The sequence below is a fragment of the Callorhinchus milii genome, unplaced genomic scaffold (genome assembly GCF_018977255.1).
Source record: "Callorhinchus milii isolate IMCB2004 unplaced genomic scaffold, IMCB_Cmil_1.0 Scaffold3, whole genome shotgun sequence".
NCBI classification, from domain to species: domain Eukaryota; kingdom Metazoa; phylum Chordata; class Chondrichthyes; order Chimaeriformes; family Callorhinchidae; genus Callorhinchus; species Callorhinchus milii.
Genome location: NW_024704744.1, coordinates 8,721,988 through 8,741,263, shown reverse-complemented (window position 1 = coordinate 8,741,263; position 19,276 = coordinate 8,721,988). Strand labels below are relative to the sequence as shown.

General features: G+C 38.3%; 2 protein-coding genes across 2 annotated transcripts in view; one reads left to right on the top strand and one right to left on the bottom strand.

The window, feature by feature from the left end:
- The window catches only part of mcph1 (microcephalin 1), a 165,611-nt gene that overhangs the window by 33,922 nt on the left and 112,413 nt on the right, over nucleotides 1–19,276 (top strand). The window contains exons 11-13 of the mRNA XM_007894037.2: nucleotides 4,861–4,898; nucleotides 5,519–5,681; nucleotides 11,271–11,348. Coding sequence (XP_007892228.1) covers nucleotides 4,861–4,898; nucleotides 5,519–5,681; nucleotides 11,271–11,348 — 279 coding nt within the window. The remainder of the gene's footprint in view (nucleotides 1–4,860; nucleotides 4,899–5,518; nucleotides 5,682–11,270; nucleotides 11,349–19,276) is intronic.
- Nucleotides 12,735–19,276, bottom strand: part of angpt2a (angiopoietin 2a) — a 60,828-nt gene continuing 54,286 nt past the window's right edge. The window contains exons 8-9 of the mRNA XM_007894036.2: nucleotides 17,325–17,455; nucleotides 12,735–15,293 (exon numbers count right to left, since the gene is read on the bottom strand). Coding sequence (XP_007892227.1) covers nucleotides 15,133–15,293; nucleotides 17,325–17,455 — 292 coding nt within the window. The 3' untranslated portion in view covers nucleotides 12,735–15,132. The remainder of the gene's footprint in view (nucleotides 15,294–17,324; nucleotides 17,456–19,276) is intronic.

Genomic DNA, 19,276 nt, shown 5'->3' with positions numbered 1-19,276 from the left:
TCCCAGAAGCTAGAAAAACTGAATCAAAAGTGAGCTTTAAAAGAGAGGTATCTATATTAAAGGGGTATAGCAAAAGGGGTAAAAGATCTCCCACAATCTTATGAACTGGTAGGAACAAGCTGGATGGCCTCCTCTTCTAGTTTTCACAAGATCGTAAGAGAAGTTTGGATGAAGACCGCCCTTTGTTCCATTTTGTCTCATCTATTCAGAATATCCACCTTGCCATCACAAGATCAACCTTTTTAATTGAGTCCTGTGTTCTGGCCTCATCCTCCCTTTGCTGATAATCTGTTCCACCTACTCATTACCCTCTGGATAAATAAGTACTTTCTAACATCTGTCCTAAAACCGCCATGTGTGACTTTAAACCTATGACTTCTTGTTCTACTGTCTTGATGTATATGGAAGTATCATTCTGTTTACTTTTTTAATCACATTTACTATCCTGTATACCTCTGTGAGGTTCTCTCTGAGACATCTCCTTTCAAGACTGAAGAGCCCGAGCTTGTCTAATCATTATTCATAGCTCATTCCTCTAACACTGGGGATCATCCTCATTGTTCTCCTCTGCACTGCCTCTTGGGCCTGTCACAGTGACCGGAACTACACAGTATCATATCGACACTTCTCAGTCCCTTGTAACATCTCCTTGTAACATCTCCATTGACTCTATTTGATCTATTACTGTCCTTGTAACTTCTGTTTTTATTGCCTTGCATTTATCCACATTGAACTTCACTTGCCAGTGATCAGCCCGGTTTTCTATCCCATTGAGTGCTTTTTGCCACACCCTGGCTGCTTCCTCTGATTCCACTATTCCACCTTTAGCCAGGTACTGATCCATCTTCATGTCAAATTCTTGATGCCCACTAGCAATGGTAGATAAAGGATTCTCTTGTGTATTGCTTTGTCAAAGGCCTTTTTGAAAGTCTAGCTGCAATACACACAAGCTTCCTAGTACACTATCAATTTTGGAGTTATCGTCTCAAAATAAAGTTGGTTCAGTGAGGTCTATCCACTTGTAAAACCATGTTAGATGAATAAATCCTCTAAAATATGTAACACCATGAAGTCTTGGATTGCAATCAATTTCTCCTGTTACTGATATGTTTGGCTGTCTTACTCAGAAAACTGCAAGTGTGCTTTTTGAGTTTAAATGATGGTTTTGGCCTCCCAAACTAAAAACGTTTAGAAAGGATTAATTTACAGTGAGGAAACTTTGTGTTTAAAACCTATTCATAATACATATTTCCCCTGAGTCTTCCCCTGCCTTACCAAAAGAAAAACTGGACACATGTCTGAATTATTCATGAGCTTTTAAATTTTGGTTTTGTTTTGAATTGAGGGCCTGGTGTGAGAATTCATGAGGCAAGATACTAATGTTTTTACAATATTATAATTGAATTTATTCCATTATAATATTGTGACTTCATCATAGTTTTGTGACATGGGATAAAACAAACTGAAATATTCCGCTTTTATTCTATTATCTGCTGAATATAAACTATCGTGATGTATTAAATTCTGAGTCAAAACACAGATCAGTCCCTTAGAAAGTGTGGGATAATATTGTTGTGTATTTTCAACGTATTTATTACGGTTGGAGTTGCATTTGTGTGTACACTTGAACTAAAATACATTTTAAACTGTCAAGAATGCAGCTGTATAAACGTCAGTAACATGGGAGGAAGGTTGGATTAGCTCTGTGAAGAAAAAAAAGCAGAAATCATTCCAAATCCCTACTAATAAATCACCTGTTAAAACCAATAACATTTCTGTCCAGAAAATAGTCATGGTGAATGACTGAAAGTTGGATGAAACATTATCTGTTGTGGCTTTTGTGGCTTTAGTACCACATGAATATGATACTTTACTAATGCTCAAAAAAAATCACTTTCTGTCACTTCTTTCATAATCCACCTTGGCACAAAATATTAACAGCGTAGATGAAAAATAGCAAAGTACTAAATGAATGAAATTGATTCATCTAAAACCTCTAATGCTAGAAATAATGTATAAAGTGTCTTTTCTCATTTAATAAAGAACCCACAAATTGACAGATAGATTTGCTGCTTCTATACCCAGAAATCATATGGTTGAATGCAATGTTCAGCATTAACAAAGATGCATTAAATGCCAATTAAAATGTTCATTAAACCTACTTTTTGGTTATTTATCGAATTTGATCAGCTCAATGGCTTGGTAGCTCGAGAGGGGGCAGAGAAGTATTGATTGGAAGCTACATTGTTGATTCTTATCGATATCTAGGTGTTGTAGTGGACACTAACTTTAGTTTGGACACTGCCCTACTGCACTGAGAGGGGGCAAAGGGCACTCTGGCTGTTCTTGTCTTTCCAAGGACAGCGAGGTCTCTTACTGTCCTTGGAGAGAGTGAGTGTTCTGGAAGGATGAGATTGGGTGGTCAAAGGGCATTCATCATTAAAATCAGAGGACAGGAATTCTGGCTGCTGTTTACCTCCTAGTGTTTGCAATAGATCACGAGAGAGGTATGGATGAAGAAATCCCATTGGCTTATTGATCTGAACCTTCGAGCATCAAACTTTAATTTCATCCTGAATGAATTCAGCATCCTAGCCTCTGTCATCTTTGCTTGTGGTTTCAGCTATTCCCACTATCTGACAAAATACTTCCTGGTGTCTGTCTTAAAATTGCTGTTCATCACCCTAAACTGTTGCCATTTTATTCTGTTGCCTTAACATATCTGAAAGTATTATTCTGGGTTTACTTTATCCCATTCAGCATTTTATTTTTTTATATACATATATAATAATAATAATAATAATGCTTACATTTGATATAGCGGAGGAGTCCTGTAGCTCAGTGGTTAGAGCACTCGCTTTGCAAGCAAGACACCTGAGTTCAATTCCAGGCAGGGGGCGAAACCTTGGGCAAGTTTTCTTACTCCACACACCTAATAATATCCCTCCAAAAACAATAATACAATTGGTCATTTTCAATCTACGACTGTTTGTGGGACATTGCTGTGCGCAATTGGCTGCCGCGTTTCCCTCACAAATATACAGTCAATTCACTTTACAGTGTGTTCTGTGAAGCGCTTTGGGACGTCCTCCCGACGTGAAAAGCGCTATATCAAATGCAAGGATTATTATTATAGCGCTTTCACATCTTCTCGATGTCTCAAAGCGCTTCACAGAATATGCTGTAAAGTGAATTGACTGCATATTTGTGGGCGAAACACAGCAGACAATTGCGCACAGCAGTGTCCCACAAACAGTTGTGGATTGAAAGTGACCAATTTATTATTGTTTTTTGTTTTGGAGGGAGTATTATTAGGCGTGTGGAGTAAGGAAACTTGCCCAAGGTTTCACCCTGCCTGGAATTGAACCCAGGTGTCTCGCTTGCAAGGCGAGTGCTCTAACCACTGAGCTACAGGACTCCATATATATATATATATATATATATATATATTTAATGGGCCGTCTCTGTTTGGTCTAGCATTATTCCTTATCCTTGAAAGGTTTGATTTTCGCTTAGGCATCTTTATAATGATAAATATAAATGTATGATTTATAATCACTGGGACGTCTTCCCAACTTGAAAGGTGCTTTAAAAATGTAATTTTGTTGTTGTTGCCTTGGCTTAGCCTTGTCTGTGTTCTTTATTTTGCTGTAACTGCAGCGAAAAACGTAAAACTGAAATACATTTTAGGTCATAACTCATGAACGATAGAAGATACCCGAAAACTAATATGCCCATGTCACTCCCAAATGCAAAACCTTTCCGCTGAGGTATAAATCATGTCTCTACGTCAATCGGTTATTGAGATCCTTCTTGAAGCGCAGACATCATCGTTTTATTAGTATATAATATATATAAAATAGAAGATGTGTGTGTATGTAAATATATGTGTATATGTATATATATGTATATATATCTCTATAAAGTTATCTCCATTTTCAAGGCTGGACTCTGATCTTATGTCTTGGTTATCCCTTATTAATATTATTTATTATATACAAAGATTATTGTCCTCTCCCGCACCAGGCTCCGTGACTCTATCACCTCCATTCTCGCCCGACTCCAGTGGCTTCTCATCACTCAGAGGATACAGCTCAAAATCCTGATCCTCACCTTCAAAGCCCTCTATGGCCTTGCTCCCCTACCTCTACCATCTCCTAAGCCCCTACCACTCTGCCTGCTCCCTCTGCTCAGCGGGCTCCGGCCTGCTTCATGTCCCCCCGCCTCGCCCGCCCCACCATTGGCAGGCGGGCCTTCTGACACTCTGCCCCCACCCTCTGGAACTCCATCCCATAGGCCCTCTGCTTCACCCCCTCCCTTGCCTCCTTCAAGACCCTCCTTTTCGACCGTGCTTTCGACAACCCTGCTTCCCTCCCCAGTCCCGACCTCCAGCTCAGGTCCGAAACACTGACTGTCTAGCGCCTTGGGGCGTCCTCCCGATGTGAAAGTCGCTATACAAATGTAATTTTGTTGTATTATTACCAGGATAATGTTGCTTTCCTCTGCACTGAGCTTGGGTTTAGGCAAGTATGGCCTAACTAATGTACATCTTAAACAGAGAACGAGCAACTGTGCTGTGTCTTTCTGTACTTGATGAATAGACTATAGTTTTAGATTTATGTGTTATCTACAGTAGATTTTTTTATCACGTCAAAAAGAAATTGACAATAATAGAAATTGTTTGCATTTATGGTATGAAGTTAGGTACCTGACTGAATTTAATATATTTCTATGTATAAATATTAAATGTTACTATTGGACAATAATCAGTAATTCTTTTTCTTGCCAAATGCTTGATGGAATTTTAATTATTCTTGATGACTGTATAATTTTTAATTTTTTTAAAAAAAATTCCTTTAGCCAACCCGAACGCTGGTCATGACAAGCATGCCTTCAGAGTAAGTGTTGGATTCCTTTTATTACATTTTGATTCCCTAAACCTTTTCTAAGAACAATGCAGTACAGTGCCATTTATAATTATACAGCAGTCTTCACATCAAAGCACTTCACACAGCTTTGGAAGGTGGTGGGGGGGAGGGAGCCGAGACAAGTGGTGGGGTGGGGGGGAAGCTAAGGGGGTGGGAGGAGCTGAGAAGGGTTGGTGGTGAAGGTGGAGATGGCTGTGCGCAGTTTGCCCCCCACAAATACACTTTACAGTATTTTCTGTGAAATGCTTTCAGATGTCTCAATGACGTGATAAGGCGCTATATCAAATGCAACGATTATTATTATTACCTCAATCCAAAATCACTTTGCACACAAGTGATGTATTTACCAAATGGGAAGCCCTGTTTCTTTTAAAATGTAGTGCTCTGTGCCGCATTGTATAACTTCCTATGATATTTGCTAAGTGTGCTTTCTGAACATTAAGTGGTTGTTTTTAATGTTTGGAATTACAGTAATCCTGTTTGCTTTGTGATCATTCGTATAGAGTCCGACTGTTGTAAGCTAAACTGAAAATTCTGCAAGTAGTATAAAAAATTATTTGTTGCTCAATTCTGCACGTTTTCTTGAACAGGAAACAAATGATTATAATTCAAATTCTGGGACAGCTAGGTGGATTTCTGTTCTCAGACGTTGTGTGTGAAACAACAACCCATGTAGTAGCTGGACAACCATGTCGTACCATTAACATTCTGCTTGGAATCGCTCGGGGATGCTGGATTCTGTCCTTTGACTGGGTAAGTTCATCTTGGAGGCAGATCGAAGAAACACAAGAAGTGTAATTATTGCAATGGGGCATCCAAGCTACTGGTGCTCTTCCTTTCCAAATCTTGGCCACTGAATTGGTTTGCAATTTGCAAATTATTAGGAATGTAGGAAAACAGGAAGAGGACATTCAGTTAAGTGTGCATCAAGTCTGTTGCATTAGTTTGTTAGATCTTGTCAGGTCTTTTAATCCCAAAGTCCCATTGTTTCGCCAATCCCTCAATACCTCTACTACTCAACTATCTAGAGTTTCTCTCTTAAACGTCCCCAAACATTCAGCCTCTGCAGTTTTCTAGGGCAGACCATTCCACATCTTCACAAACCTCTACATGAAATGTTTCCTCAGTTCCTGAGTTCGAGCTATCTTGATTCTGCTTGTAAGTCTACAATAGGTCCCTCCACCAAATTGGACAGTCGTCCATTCTCTAACATGTCAATTTGCTGTATTATTTTAAATGTCTCAATCTAATAATCCCTAAAGCTCCTCTGCTCGAAGGAAAATAATCCTGATATGGTTAATCTCTCATCATACCTAAAACCCTTCAATCAAGGTGAATTCTGGTCTGTCTATGATGCACACTGTGATGCAGTCTCTTTTCATAGACGAATAACTACCCAGCTGGTACGCTTCCTAGAAGTAGTGTTTGTTTAATTTTAAAGTTGGATAACTGCTGATAACCTGAACACCATTAACCATTCTGCACCTGCTTTCTAGAACTTCATACTGAAGTCCCTCTGTCTCACCCACTTCATCCCCACCTTTGCAGCCCATCTATCCTTTCAACTACACTTTCGGTCATCTCTTCCCTTTCCTCCACCCCACCGCCCACCCCCAACCTTCCTCAGTCTTCCACCCCTATCTTAAGTCTTCATTCTGCTTTTAGAAGCTCAATGGATATGAATCAGAACTACATAAGTATGAATTATTGTTCATTAGATTTTCCTTATTTTTCCTCTTTGATCAATTTTATGATATTTCACAGTCTGTCTCTGGAAAACTCATTTTCAAATACTCATGAGAGAGTGGCACTGAAAATACTGCTGTTATTAAGAAATTGCGTTTATAACTCAGAATTATGTAATATAAAATACCAGACCGATTGGAAGCCATAAAATGATGTTAACCAAATGAAGTGTATTTCTGTCATAAGCCGGAATGAATGCTTTTTTGTCACATTAATGATTGCAACCTAAAAGTGTAAACTAATTTTTATTTGAGCATAGAAAAATCCCAGTGAAATGCAGTGGTTCCAGGGATGTTATACAAAAACTTATAACAAAAACTTTCATGCATTTTTTGAGCATTAATCCAGCCAACAGAATGAGCTACTAAAGGAACTGTTGTTAAAATGCAAGACATGAACGAAAGGAAAAGATGGTCTTCTGACACACTTCACCAACTAACACTGATATTCCCCCAGGAGAGTTATGGAAACAGCAGCACCTCTATTGACAGCCAATTTTTCTGCCTTTATGAAATCGAATCTTTCCAGAAGCAAACTGTGTTCAACAGTAAAACATAAACATAGATCTTGAATTAGAGTAAAAACTGGTGACATGAACATTAATACTGTGTTTACGGCTGCGAGCAAGGCCACTTCACTCCCATCAGTGCAGTGATGAGATTGGAAGCCAGAGTTTTTTTCTTTTTACTAAGCACCCCATTGAACAAAATGCCTTCAATACTGTAACATTAAAAAGAATCTGTTGAAAGGTCTTGGGCTGCCTGAGAGAGTTTTCATAGGACCACAGTGAAAGTTGAGTCGAGTATGATTTGTTCTAGATGACATACTCCAAGGGATTAAATCCACAGCTTCATATTGCAAACTTTTCTATACACCAAATAAATACTGTAACTGGATACGATTAAGTCTCCTTTCAAGACTGAATAGCCCCATCTTATCGAATCGGTGCTCATAGCTCATTCCTTTAACCATGGGCATCATCCTAATGGCTATCCTCTGCACTGCCTTCAGTGCCTGGACAGCCCCCTTACGTCACAGCAAGTCAACAGTACTCTAGATGAGGCCTGATTAAAGCAGTGTATGTATAACTGGAGTATGAAGTGAAGGGCTAGGTCCCATAGCCCTTCACTTCATAACTTCTCAACAGGTTGCTCTGCAGAGTCAAGGTTACCACCTCCACTCATCCCTCCCCCTCTTCCTGCAAGCACACACACAGTTTTCATTCCCTTTCTTGCACCTGGCCTCTATTGTGTAATTTTCTCAATAACCAATTTCACCCAACATTTAGCACACTGGGCCTGGAATTCCACCTTGTGTAAGGCTTGAACTATTTTCCCATAAATTTCAGAGCTAATTTTATACAATTCTTAACCCCCCCCCCCCCCACAAAAGCTGCATAAAAGCCCCTTCAAAATGAAGACTAAATTTAAGATTTGCCAAACTCCTGCACCTTTGAAATTGTAACAAATAAAAAGTTTGGAATTTCGGGACTCTATTTGGTAACACAGTTTCAATGTTATTAATAATAATAATCCTTGCATTTGATATAGCGCCTTATCAGGTAATTGAGATGTCTCAAAGCACTTCACAGAATATACTGTAACGTGAATTGCCTGTATTTTGTGAATAAAACTTAAGACCGAATTAAACAATTTGCAACAATCTCCAAGCTCTAAATAGAATAAATTTATGCCGGTGTGGAATCTCTCCCCTGTAGGGTTCAATTTAAACAGATGGCTAGATGGACCACAATGGCCTTTGGCTCCTGTGCATTCCTATGTTCCTGTATAATGCTAAACTGATTGCCTTTTATTTGAGTTATTGTGTAAAAGGTGGGCCCAGTTTTTTATTTCAGTACAGCTCTTAAACAGTTGTCCTCTACGTCTAAGACCAGTACATTATGCCCACACAATATACAGTCAATCCAATTTACAGTATATTCTGTGAAGCTCTTTGAGAATACACTTAAATTTGGTGACGGGAGTCAGACCAAACAAAAGAAAACACTGTGAAGAACTTTGAGACATTTCCATGACATTTCCATATTATCAAATGCACAGATTATTGTTAATTAGTTACAAGCCCTGCCCATCTCCACTTCCAAATTAAACGTACAAACTATTACAGATTAATCATTAATTAACCTTAACTAGAAGATATAATACACAACAGTTGATTTGTGTGCTAAAAGATCTGCACCATAATTCCAGAGGAAATATGTCATTTGACAGCGGGTACTGAAGTTGGCAAAAGGTGGCATGGTTTTAAACATAGTACAATTTTAGAAAGAAATCTAGTAATCATTCTGCTCTTGCACGGCACATTATTGTAATCTTTAACTCAGAGTCTATCCCTGAGTCCCTCTGACTTGCTCACTCGTTTGCCTTCCCACTCTTTCAGCTCCCACCCCGGGGTGGGTGCCAAGCAAGGATCGTTAAGCGCCTTGAGTCATCCTCCCAACACGAAAGTCGCTAAATAAATTGTAAACTTATATTGTAATGTAATCTTAAGGATTACAAAATTGTAAAACAAAAGCACATTGTAAATGTTGTATTTGAGGAATACAAAAAAAACATAAAATGGCAATCTCTACATCATCTTAACAACTCAGCCTGTTTCTTGACCTTCTGGTAACTGAAATGAAGCACAGAAGTAGACTAAACACAAATCCACCAAACAGAGCAACAGATGGGGTCCTGTACAATTTATGCATTGTTCCAAGTCACTGTTTATTCATGTGCATGTGAGGTATGTGTATAGCTCTTAACGAAATCGAGCAATCCTTACGAACTCCGGATCAAGGAATTTCTTTAGATTGTTTAATTTTAATGCTAATATTATATATTCTGAGGGTAGATAAAGGGGACTACTGTTTGGATGAGGAAATTGAATAAGTTACAAAGTATTTTACTGCTCTAGAAGGCCCAAGATGATGAAAAGATTTGTTTGGAGACTCATCGGTTTAGTTTCCCTTTTTTTTCCTGTAGATTTACTTAGTTCACATGAAGTGTGGGGTAGATAATAGATTGCCAGCAGCCAACAAAAACACTTCCAGCATGTTATTATTGCATTTTATGGGTCCTGTAGGGGTTCTGCAATTTTGTTGCTCTACATTTCCTTAATACAGCTTATTCAGCTGTGCAGTGCCTGCCACAGATCACTCTGGATATTTTCCCCTTTAAGTGCTTTTTATTTAAAAAATATTGAGCACGCTCTACAAAAATCTGAGCACAATTGTGCATCAAAGTGAAACTGATATTTTACATTTGTGCCTGCAAGAACCTGTGATAAATCCAGTAAACCCAGCAGTATTGTTAATTTAAAAGAAAAATTATTTTAATATTTACGAAACACAAATAAGTAAGCAAATATATGCCAGTGAAAGTTTCAGATTTGTTTCCCATATGTAAACTATTACATTGCTTTATTATAGCTCGTTATACTGTAGCAAATACAGATTTTGTTAAAAATTTAAGGTACATTGATTTCAAAGAACTAGAAAATCAAATGTCAAAAATATACATTTCCTCCACTTAGTTTTCTAATCTTACAATTGACGTGTAGCATCACTAAACCTCCTGTATGTATATCATAGAATCATACAGAACAGAAGGAGGCCATTCGGCCCATTGCATCTGTGCCGGCACTTTGAAAGGAGCTATCCAATTCAATCCCACGAGGTGGGGGCGGGGTTGGGGCAGGTTCAGGGCAGGGGTGGAGTTGGGTGGGGCGGGGGTCAAGGGGCGGGAGTGGGGTTCGGAGCAGGAGTGGGGTCAGGGCGGAGGTGAGGAGTCGCTGAAGCACTATAAAAATGTTCATTTACCTTGTTCACCTGCTTGAAGCTTCACAGGTATACCCTTCGCACACATGCAAAATTAGATTTGTTCTGCACATGCACTGACTGGTGCATACGCAGTTCATTTATCTTCTATTCAATCGTTTTCAATGGTGAATTATATCATGAAGTGGACCTGTAATTTCCTCTGTACATGTGTGGTTGCATATGGTGCAGAGTAGATACCCATATCATAGCAAGAAAACGCTGTCTTGGGAGTTGAGAGCTTGAAGCTACAGCACATTCAGAGACGGCTGCTGAATAAGTGGCAACGTTTTCATTCACAATGAAAACATAAGGACTCCCTGAGTAAAGTTGCTGTGATAACAATTTTGAAAGCGTGCAGTATTTCAACAGTGCCTTTTACACTGAAAAAACATGGATGTGTAACTAAATTTAGAGCTAAATCACAGAGCCCCTCAGTTTACATCAATACGTGCATCCTAACTCCTTTTGTGAAAACAAAAATTACATAATTCCTTGTTTCAGGATCACTTAAGGATAACTACACAAAGCACAACATTTGAGTGTTAATATTGAAAATGCTCAGTTGTTTAATTCATGCTACCCCTTGTGAAGATCACTATATAAATGCAAGCCATAACTTTCCAGGAAAGGAACTGGGAATACTATTTTGCGCAACTTTTTGAATCCTTGAGATATTCTAATTTCTACTCGTGGAACTTGCATATTCCATTATATTAATCTTTATTATTATTTTCAGTTGACTGTGTTTAGTGAACCTGTCTGATCTTTTCTAGATTCTTTGGTCCCTAGAGCATGGGTGCTGGGTTCCTGAAGAACAATATGAACTTTCAGACAAGTTTCCTGCAGCTGCTGTAAGTCAAGTTCCTTTATTATCTGTTGACAGCCCCTTCATTTGCTAAATTTAATGTGCTATTTCTGTGCAACATTAATCTGGAATATTAATGGGCTTTGTCGAAAGCGTTGACAGGAGTAGTGTTTTAAGCAATTGTTTGCAGATGGGTAAAATACTTAAGATTAGTTGTTTGATCTTCGGCAGTGTATTAACTGAAATTCCTTATGACGTTACTATTTGCACCAATGTTTATGTTCAGCAATTAAGCATAAAATCTAAATCTACATAAGGTCCTTCTTTATAATGACAAATTGTGGTTACCCAGCACTACATTGGACTGGGCTTGTTTGCACTGACTTGTCTGCCTCCTTTTTTGATTTGAATTGAATTCTCTCAAGGTTAGAAAAATATTGTCCACATTATTACAGTATATTAAGGGTCTTGCGCACAGCACAGTAAAGTACTTTTTGGATTACTGAGAAACCTGGATATTTCAGGATTCCCCACTTCAGGTACTGACTCCAACACAGCTCCCCTGCTCTCCACACACCCATATATGACCAAATAAAATAAACTTGGTCATTGACTTCATGGCTGTGGGACATTGTTGTGCCGCATTTACGCACAAAACACACACTTTAACAGCATATCCTGTAAAGTGCTTTGAGATGTCTTCCTGACGCGAAAGGCGTTATATTAAATGTAAGGATTATTATTAGTTTAATAGCTTTAATCTTCACTGTCAGAAAAAATCTACCCACCCCTTTTATGCTTCTACTGAGTTTTGGTCACATTTATGGGATCCAATTTTTTAAGTATGTCTTTCATAAATATATTTTCTCAACCCTGAAATCATCCTAGTTAATGTTTAACATGGATTCTGGCATTGCTCTGATGTGTCTTCAATAATGAAGCGTTCAGAACAGCAAACATTCCAGTTCCATCCACACCCACGTCTTGCAGAGACTCAGCACTACCTCCATGCTTTTGACCCTGTGTTTTTGAAACAAGACTAAGGTAAAAATTGGAACCTATGACATGGCAGTGCAGAAGCACTTTAGGATGTCTCAAAGACGTGAGAAGGAGTTATATCAAATGCAAGGATTATTATTATTAATTATCCCTGATGACAATTAACACAATTTCAATTTCATCATACAGAAACAAAATCTTATGAGACCTTTTAGTTAAGCAGTTCTAAAAATGAGAAGATTTTTTTTTAATAGATCTGGTAATTCTGACGTTGATGATGATTTGAAGCATTGTACGTTAGGTCAGTCATATCCAGCTCAGGCCTGCAGCTCGGTAAACTGGACTTCTATTTTGATCATAACGTAAATAAAATTGTGGTGTGCTTCATCCTACAATGCTTTGGGAGGAATCCAAGTGAAACGCAAGCCTGAAGTTATTATACATGTTTTATTTACAAGAAAAGTACACACACGCCTTTATAAACATTGCAGAACAGGAGGAGGCTATTCAGCCCATCAGGGAAGAGCATGTAAGACAGGAGTTGGGGATTGAGTTTATGCCATGTATGATGCACCTGGTGAAGGGAGAACAAAGCTGTGCCTATTTTCTGTTGTGGCCTCAAGGATCCAATTGCTGAGACAAGTATATTATCAGTACTTCAGGCACTGGTGACATTTAACCTGTCTTTCTGGCACATCAATGAACCTTGGAATGCACTAATTTAATTTTACAAAAGCTTGCTAGTATCTGTCCTAATATTGTCCTTTATAGCATTTATCTTTACCTGCCCTCTTGTCCTGCTGACTTAGTATAACTGAAAATACTTTTCTGGATTTACATTTCAACACTTATTAGACTCTTAAAATGATTCTACAGAGTCTAAGATGTCTCTTTTCAAGGCTGAAGAGCCCTTGTTTATTTGGTTGTTCCTCATAGATCACCTGTAGTGCTAATCTTATATGCGTACATATCTTCCATTGGAGGGAACTATAATTGTAGAACTTCAGTTTTCAATACAGACAAACCAAGAATGCTCACACAATCAGGCAACAGTTTGTTTCCTATCACTTAAATTTATTACTATATAAATTTCATTTGTTGTTGTTAAACAAAGTTTAGGCTTAGTTTCTTTTGATTCAATCGGCAAAGCAACTACCTAGTTCAACTTGGATTTTACCAAGCGTCGTTGCTTTGATCTGACCATGCAAGATGACGAGCTCTTTAACACAATGTTCAAGTTGGTCTGAACGTTGAAGCTTTTGGAGGCCCACCACCGTTCTCTTTAGTGCAGTGATGATAATCCTAATTGTATCTGCAAATTGAATAAATAAGGAGGAATGTTGCAATAGGTATAGTTTCTTTCTTTGAAGAAAGTTTAGCCCACAACTACAAAGCCTAATCAAAGCACTGATTTTTCTCTCCATAGCTCTTAAACATACATTTTTATGCTGCATCGCTCGAGTTTCCATTGAAGATATTTGATATCTCCTCCAGTCAAAAAACTCAGGATTCAGCTCACAGCAAAGTCTTAAATTCAGAGGAATGTGGGGAGATCACCAGATCAAAATGGCATCATTTATGACTTAAGATGGCATAAGAACTATATCCTTTGGGTTTAGTTCTTATTTCTGTGGTGACAGTAAATCCTAATTGCGTTTGAAGGCTAAACTTCTTCTAATGATTTAGGAAACTCAAACCTACAATAGGTCATCCAAGATTCAGATCAGTGTTGATAAGTGGCAGGTATTGTTTACAATTTCCCAAAGATTGGAGCCCTGCTATAACACAGGTAGTTAGGGGGGTCCATAAAATCCCAACCAATGCTATAACTGGGCATATTACCAGTCGGTGCTTTCCCATTCATTGTGAACGTGCACAGAAAGACAGCCAGCTCCATTGGCAGTTTGGTTTGATGGACTGACGCCTGCATTTTAGGATTTTGCTGCACAGAATTGACTGCCGGGTTTCACCCACAAAAATACACAGTCAATCCACTTTACAGTATATTCTGTGAAGCGCTTTGAGACGACTCAACGCCCGACGTGATGAAGCTCTATATCAAATGTAAGGATTATTATTTTGGGGTAAGTAAGTTGGGTAACTATATCCCAACTGAACTCACGTTACAATGAAACATGGTTCTGCTGTACTTAAGTTATCAAACCCAAGTTCTATCAACTTTGTGTAGTATTCGTTATGCGATGCAGCGTGTTCTGTGAGAGGAAAGCTGGGTTGCAAGATCGCAAAAGCTCAGATACAACATAGTGTTATTTTGAAGTAAATATTACATTTTCTTTTTACAGTGTGTGGTACTTTTTAATAGTGTTACATCATAATCATTCACAGTTCCAGTTTTTCTTTTCCTTTGAAGATCGATGATTGGCTGAAGAATAGTCTCCTGAAATCAAAGTGATGGGCACTGCTCAAGTTTACATTACGCATTCACAAACTATGAAAGTCTACATTCCCCAGATGACCATAATTAGCAATTCCTTTAAGTTAAAACAAAGAACCTATTCTTCAAGGGATTCAACATTTTAGTATTGCCAGTGTTGGTCTACTGATCAAAGAAGCTTCTCCAAATGTGAGTGGACTATGATTAAAAATGGATGCAAAGCACATTTCAGTAATTTACAAGCTTGTTCATTGGTTCCCAACATTAAATCAGCTTTTCTTCCTTTTAAACTGACACCTTAAAATACTAATGCATTGTTTATATGTTAGTCAACTTTATAAATATAATAGTAATTGTAACTTTATGGATTTGCTGAAAAAATGTCTTTATATATCAAAAAGGCTGACGAAAACAATCCATGTTTGATAATCTGTGATCAGAAATCTGCAGGTCTGATCATCATGGTAGAGCCTTTAAGAGAGTATCCTGACCCTTTCCAGTAGTACCATTTGATGCCATTGAATCTGTTTGTATTCTGTCCCAATGAATAGTACAGACCATTCAGGTTGGATGGACCGCACGCATCAAACCACCATCCTGCGGGTAAATGAAACAAGAAGCAAGATCAAATTAGAGTAAATGACAGACATGTCCAGCAGGTGCTACTTTTTCCTCTAGAAATCAGTTGAAATGCAGCTCACAGAATAATGTAGAGTAAACTGCTTGCATTTGATGGAGTGCCTCAATACAAAAGACGATACAAAAGCGATCAAAAGGGCGGTCCTAAGAAGGACCTTGAAGGAAGCGAGGGAAGGGGCAAGTTGAAGGGACTTCAGATGGAGTTCCAGAGAGTGAGGCAGCTAAGCTGTCAGCCCGACCATCGACAGTGGGGCAGGTAGGGGTGGGGTATGTGAAAATGATGGTGCCCACTGAGCAAAAGGAGCAAGTGGGTTTGTCAAAAGGGAGCAAGTGGGTTTGATTTAAAGGTGAGGACAAGGATCTTGAACTCGATGAATAATTTTTCTGAAAATCCTATTGAATTTAATTTGTTTTATCTGTACATCATTTAATAATAATAAATTGCAAGGATTATTATTTATTACATCACTTAAAATTGTGATGTGTGAGACATAAGAATTTGACCAGATAGGACAAACACGTGGGTTAATTTGTTCCTCCGTACGTTTGGTTCAAATCAATTTAGCTTTAATATGATGAAGAGTTGCATATCATACGATCAATTCCCACCTTCAGTTGGAAAGGTAAACCTTATGAAGCTCATGTTATGCAACTTTGTTTAATTGCTACCAATTTATGTAACAGAACTGCAGCAAGATCTCCATATGTGCATTTCCCCTGATAAGTATTCATGTATTTTTCATTCTTTGAAGTGATTTATGGCATTTTCTATAGGAACGGTCAAAGAATCCATAAATTTTCTCACATTCACTTTTTTTTAATTAGAAATTGTGACTTGTACATTTGCAAATGAGGTTTCGAAAGAATTTTGATGCGTGTGGAAAACTGATAACCACATTTTTCTATGGCTCCCTTGGTTTTCTCACAGAGAAAAAATAATGCATCTGCGTAGATTATTATAGGCATATGACAATAATTCATCATCTTATTTATCCTGCTGTGAAAATCTTTGCATTCTGCCAAATTTAAGCCATAAATAGCTTTTACTAATTAAGTCTGTGTAGGAACAGGGAGATGGGGCCCTTGTTTAACATCTCATCTGAAGGACGCCAATGCAGAACATCCCCAGCACTGCATTGGTATGTCAGCCTAGATCAGCGGTTCGCAAACAAATATTTTTTGTGACCTCATTGTGTGCACAGAACTAGATTTTCTTCAAAATTACCTTGTTAATCATAGGAAAAGTAAAGGAAATATAGACATATGCATGTCTCAAATGGTTTTTGTCTCTTTCTGTACACACGAGAAAAGTGTATAGAAACAAATACAGAATTGCACAAAACCTTGCACAGACAATAACAAGATTAGAACTGCACAACAAATGAAAAACATTTTAGATTGTGTGTAAAAAGGCTTCAATCCTTCACTGCATCCTTGCTTATCATCAGCACTGCGCAGACATAAAAGCAACTTGTGTTTATATAGCGGCCTTTACGAGGGGCAGCATCTCGGAGCGCTTAACGGTGGCGGAGCCTAACATCAAGCCGGGGGAAGGAAGGAGGTGACAGTAAGAATGGTCAAAGAGGAAGGTCTTCAGTCATCATAAATTGGTCAGTCAATCCACGACTGTTTGTACAGTCAATTCACTTTACAGTATCTTCTGTGAAGAGCTTTGAGACATCTCGAAAACCTGATCAGGTGCTGTACCAAAGGCAAAGATTATTATTATTGTCATCTAAAAGAGGGAGAACATGGGGGCAAGGCAGAGGTATTGAGGGAGTGAGTTCCAAAGCTTCGGTGCATCACGGCTGATAGTATGTCCGCCAATGGTGGAAGGGAGGGGACAATGGATAAGCAGGAGGCCAGAGCCAGCCGAGCAGAGGTAGTGGACTGGGGAGAAAGCAGGTCAGAAAGTTAGGGAGTTCAGTGATATCCAGTGTGTTGCCTCTAGAAAACCAAAGGTAAAATGTAATGCATTTCCTCTCTTACCTCCTGATGTCATTTGTGAGCATCTGCAAATACATTTGTCGTTGTCTGAATCCTTTGTACTAAAATCATTTCCTAGTTGGCTGATGCTGCTTATCTTGCCTGCTGTCCCACTGTAGCCTTTCAGATGAATCCTGTAGGGTGTATACGGTAAAGTAGAACACATTTTTTTTAGAAAAAGCGCTAAAAAAATTGTGTAAGAATGTTCTCATTTCAGCAGCATACTAGCAGAGGTTAATTCTCCCCAGCGCAGAACAGTTAATAAACCTGTCGTACGTATTCCCAAAAGACAACAGACAACTTCCAGGAGTCAATATTAATTTTACTTTCCAATTTCTACAGTCAATTATGCAGCAATTTTAACTTTATTGTTGTAATGAAAGAGAATTGTTGTTATTGCTAGTTATTAAAACTGTATGTTTGGGAGTTTTTATTGGCTTGTTGTTCACATTCATAAGGAACTGTTCTGGGAACCAGGAAAGCATGTTTGGACCACAGCCAGTTTGTGCATAGTATGGGGACTCTTACTTCTAAACTTCTATCTTGTTATGAACCTCATTCTGTAACAACTGAGTGTCTTTCTTTTGTCACTGTTGTAAGAAATGTATTATTGGCTTCTACAAAAAAACAGTTCTCGGACTGACAAGCTCACCAGTTCCCTCAGCCACAATGCTGTCTGTTTTTACCATGACCTTGGACATTGCACATTGTTTGTGGCTCCCTCACTAAATGCCCTGACAACAGCGTACTCCTCCAAGTTATAAGCTCACAGTCCCTGAAAGATCAAGTGAAAGCTCGACCTGTTTCAAGAGTTTTATTAATCCTTCTCCTTTGTCTCTTTCTGTTTTATTGCTGTGATCTTCAATACGTGTCAAAGCAGTTCTGTAGAGTTATTTCACCGATTACTATACGTACGTTAATTGGTGAAACTTAGTCTGTGCCGCACTAGCTCAATTTTATTGAGTGATTTAATTCACTTACAATGTACAGTCAGTACACTTCACAGTAAATCGTGTAAATATGTATTGAACATCTTATCAGGGTATTGACCATTTTGAGTATACACCTGATAATGTGATATACAAGTTTAAGCTGCTATGTTCTTGAGCTTCTCTTTGGCTTGTTACCAATAATCTTTAATGCCAGAAAGCATATTTCAGCATGTGCATTTCAAAGGCTTTGGAACTAGGTTTAAGACCATTGATCGAAAATGGGAGGTTGTGTCGAATGGTATGTGTTTTTGGGCGGTGAGGAAAATTTTAATTGTAACATTAACCTTAGCTTGATAGCCCTTTTTCAAGATATTTATGGAAAAATTGGTAATTTCACTAAATCTGCATTTGCCCCTCCTTCATCACTCTATTCTGCCCTTTCAGTCACTGATTACACTGATGTGAATGTCAGAGGATATTACTGCCAGGGTTAGAAAAAGATGAATCCGGCCAAATATAATTTTAACATTTTCTGTCAAGAGGAAAAAGTATGCGATAGCTCCAGAATTAATAGAATATAATTTGCTGATATGTTAAATAAAGTATAAAATTCTAATGTGCCTTTTCTAATTGCACTTTATTTTCTGTTCCTGTTGCTCAGGGGAATCATTTTATTCAGAATTATGGATTTCAGAGAGTCACTGATGGTCTTTTTTAAACAACTTCCATATTCCATTATAATATTTATGGAAAGGATATTTATGGGGTACAAAAATACTTGGAGGCATTTTATCTCTTGTTTGTCTAAAGGTCATGTTCATGTTGTTTACAAGAGAGAGAAAACGATAGAACAAGTATTCAGTTACTTTCCCTGTATTCAGCATAGCTTTGTTCTGGGGCAGAAATAGAAGGTCATTGTATTTATTTTTAGAATCAGTGAAATATTAGTTTTTTGGGGGATGGAGGAGGAGGTCAGTGAAACCGCAGTTTGATGAACAGATGTCAAAACACTTTACGTACACT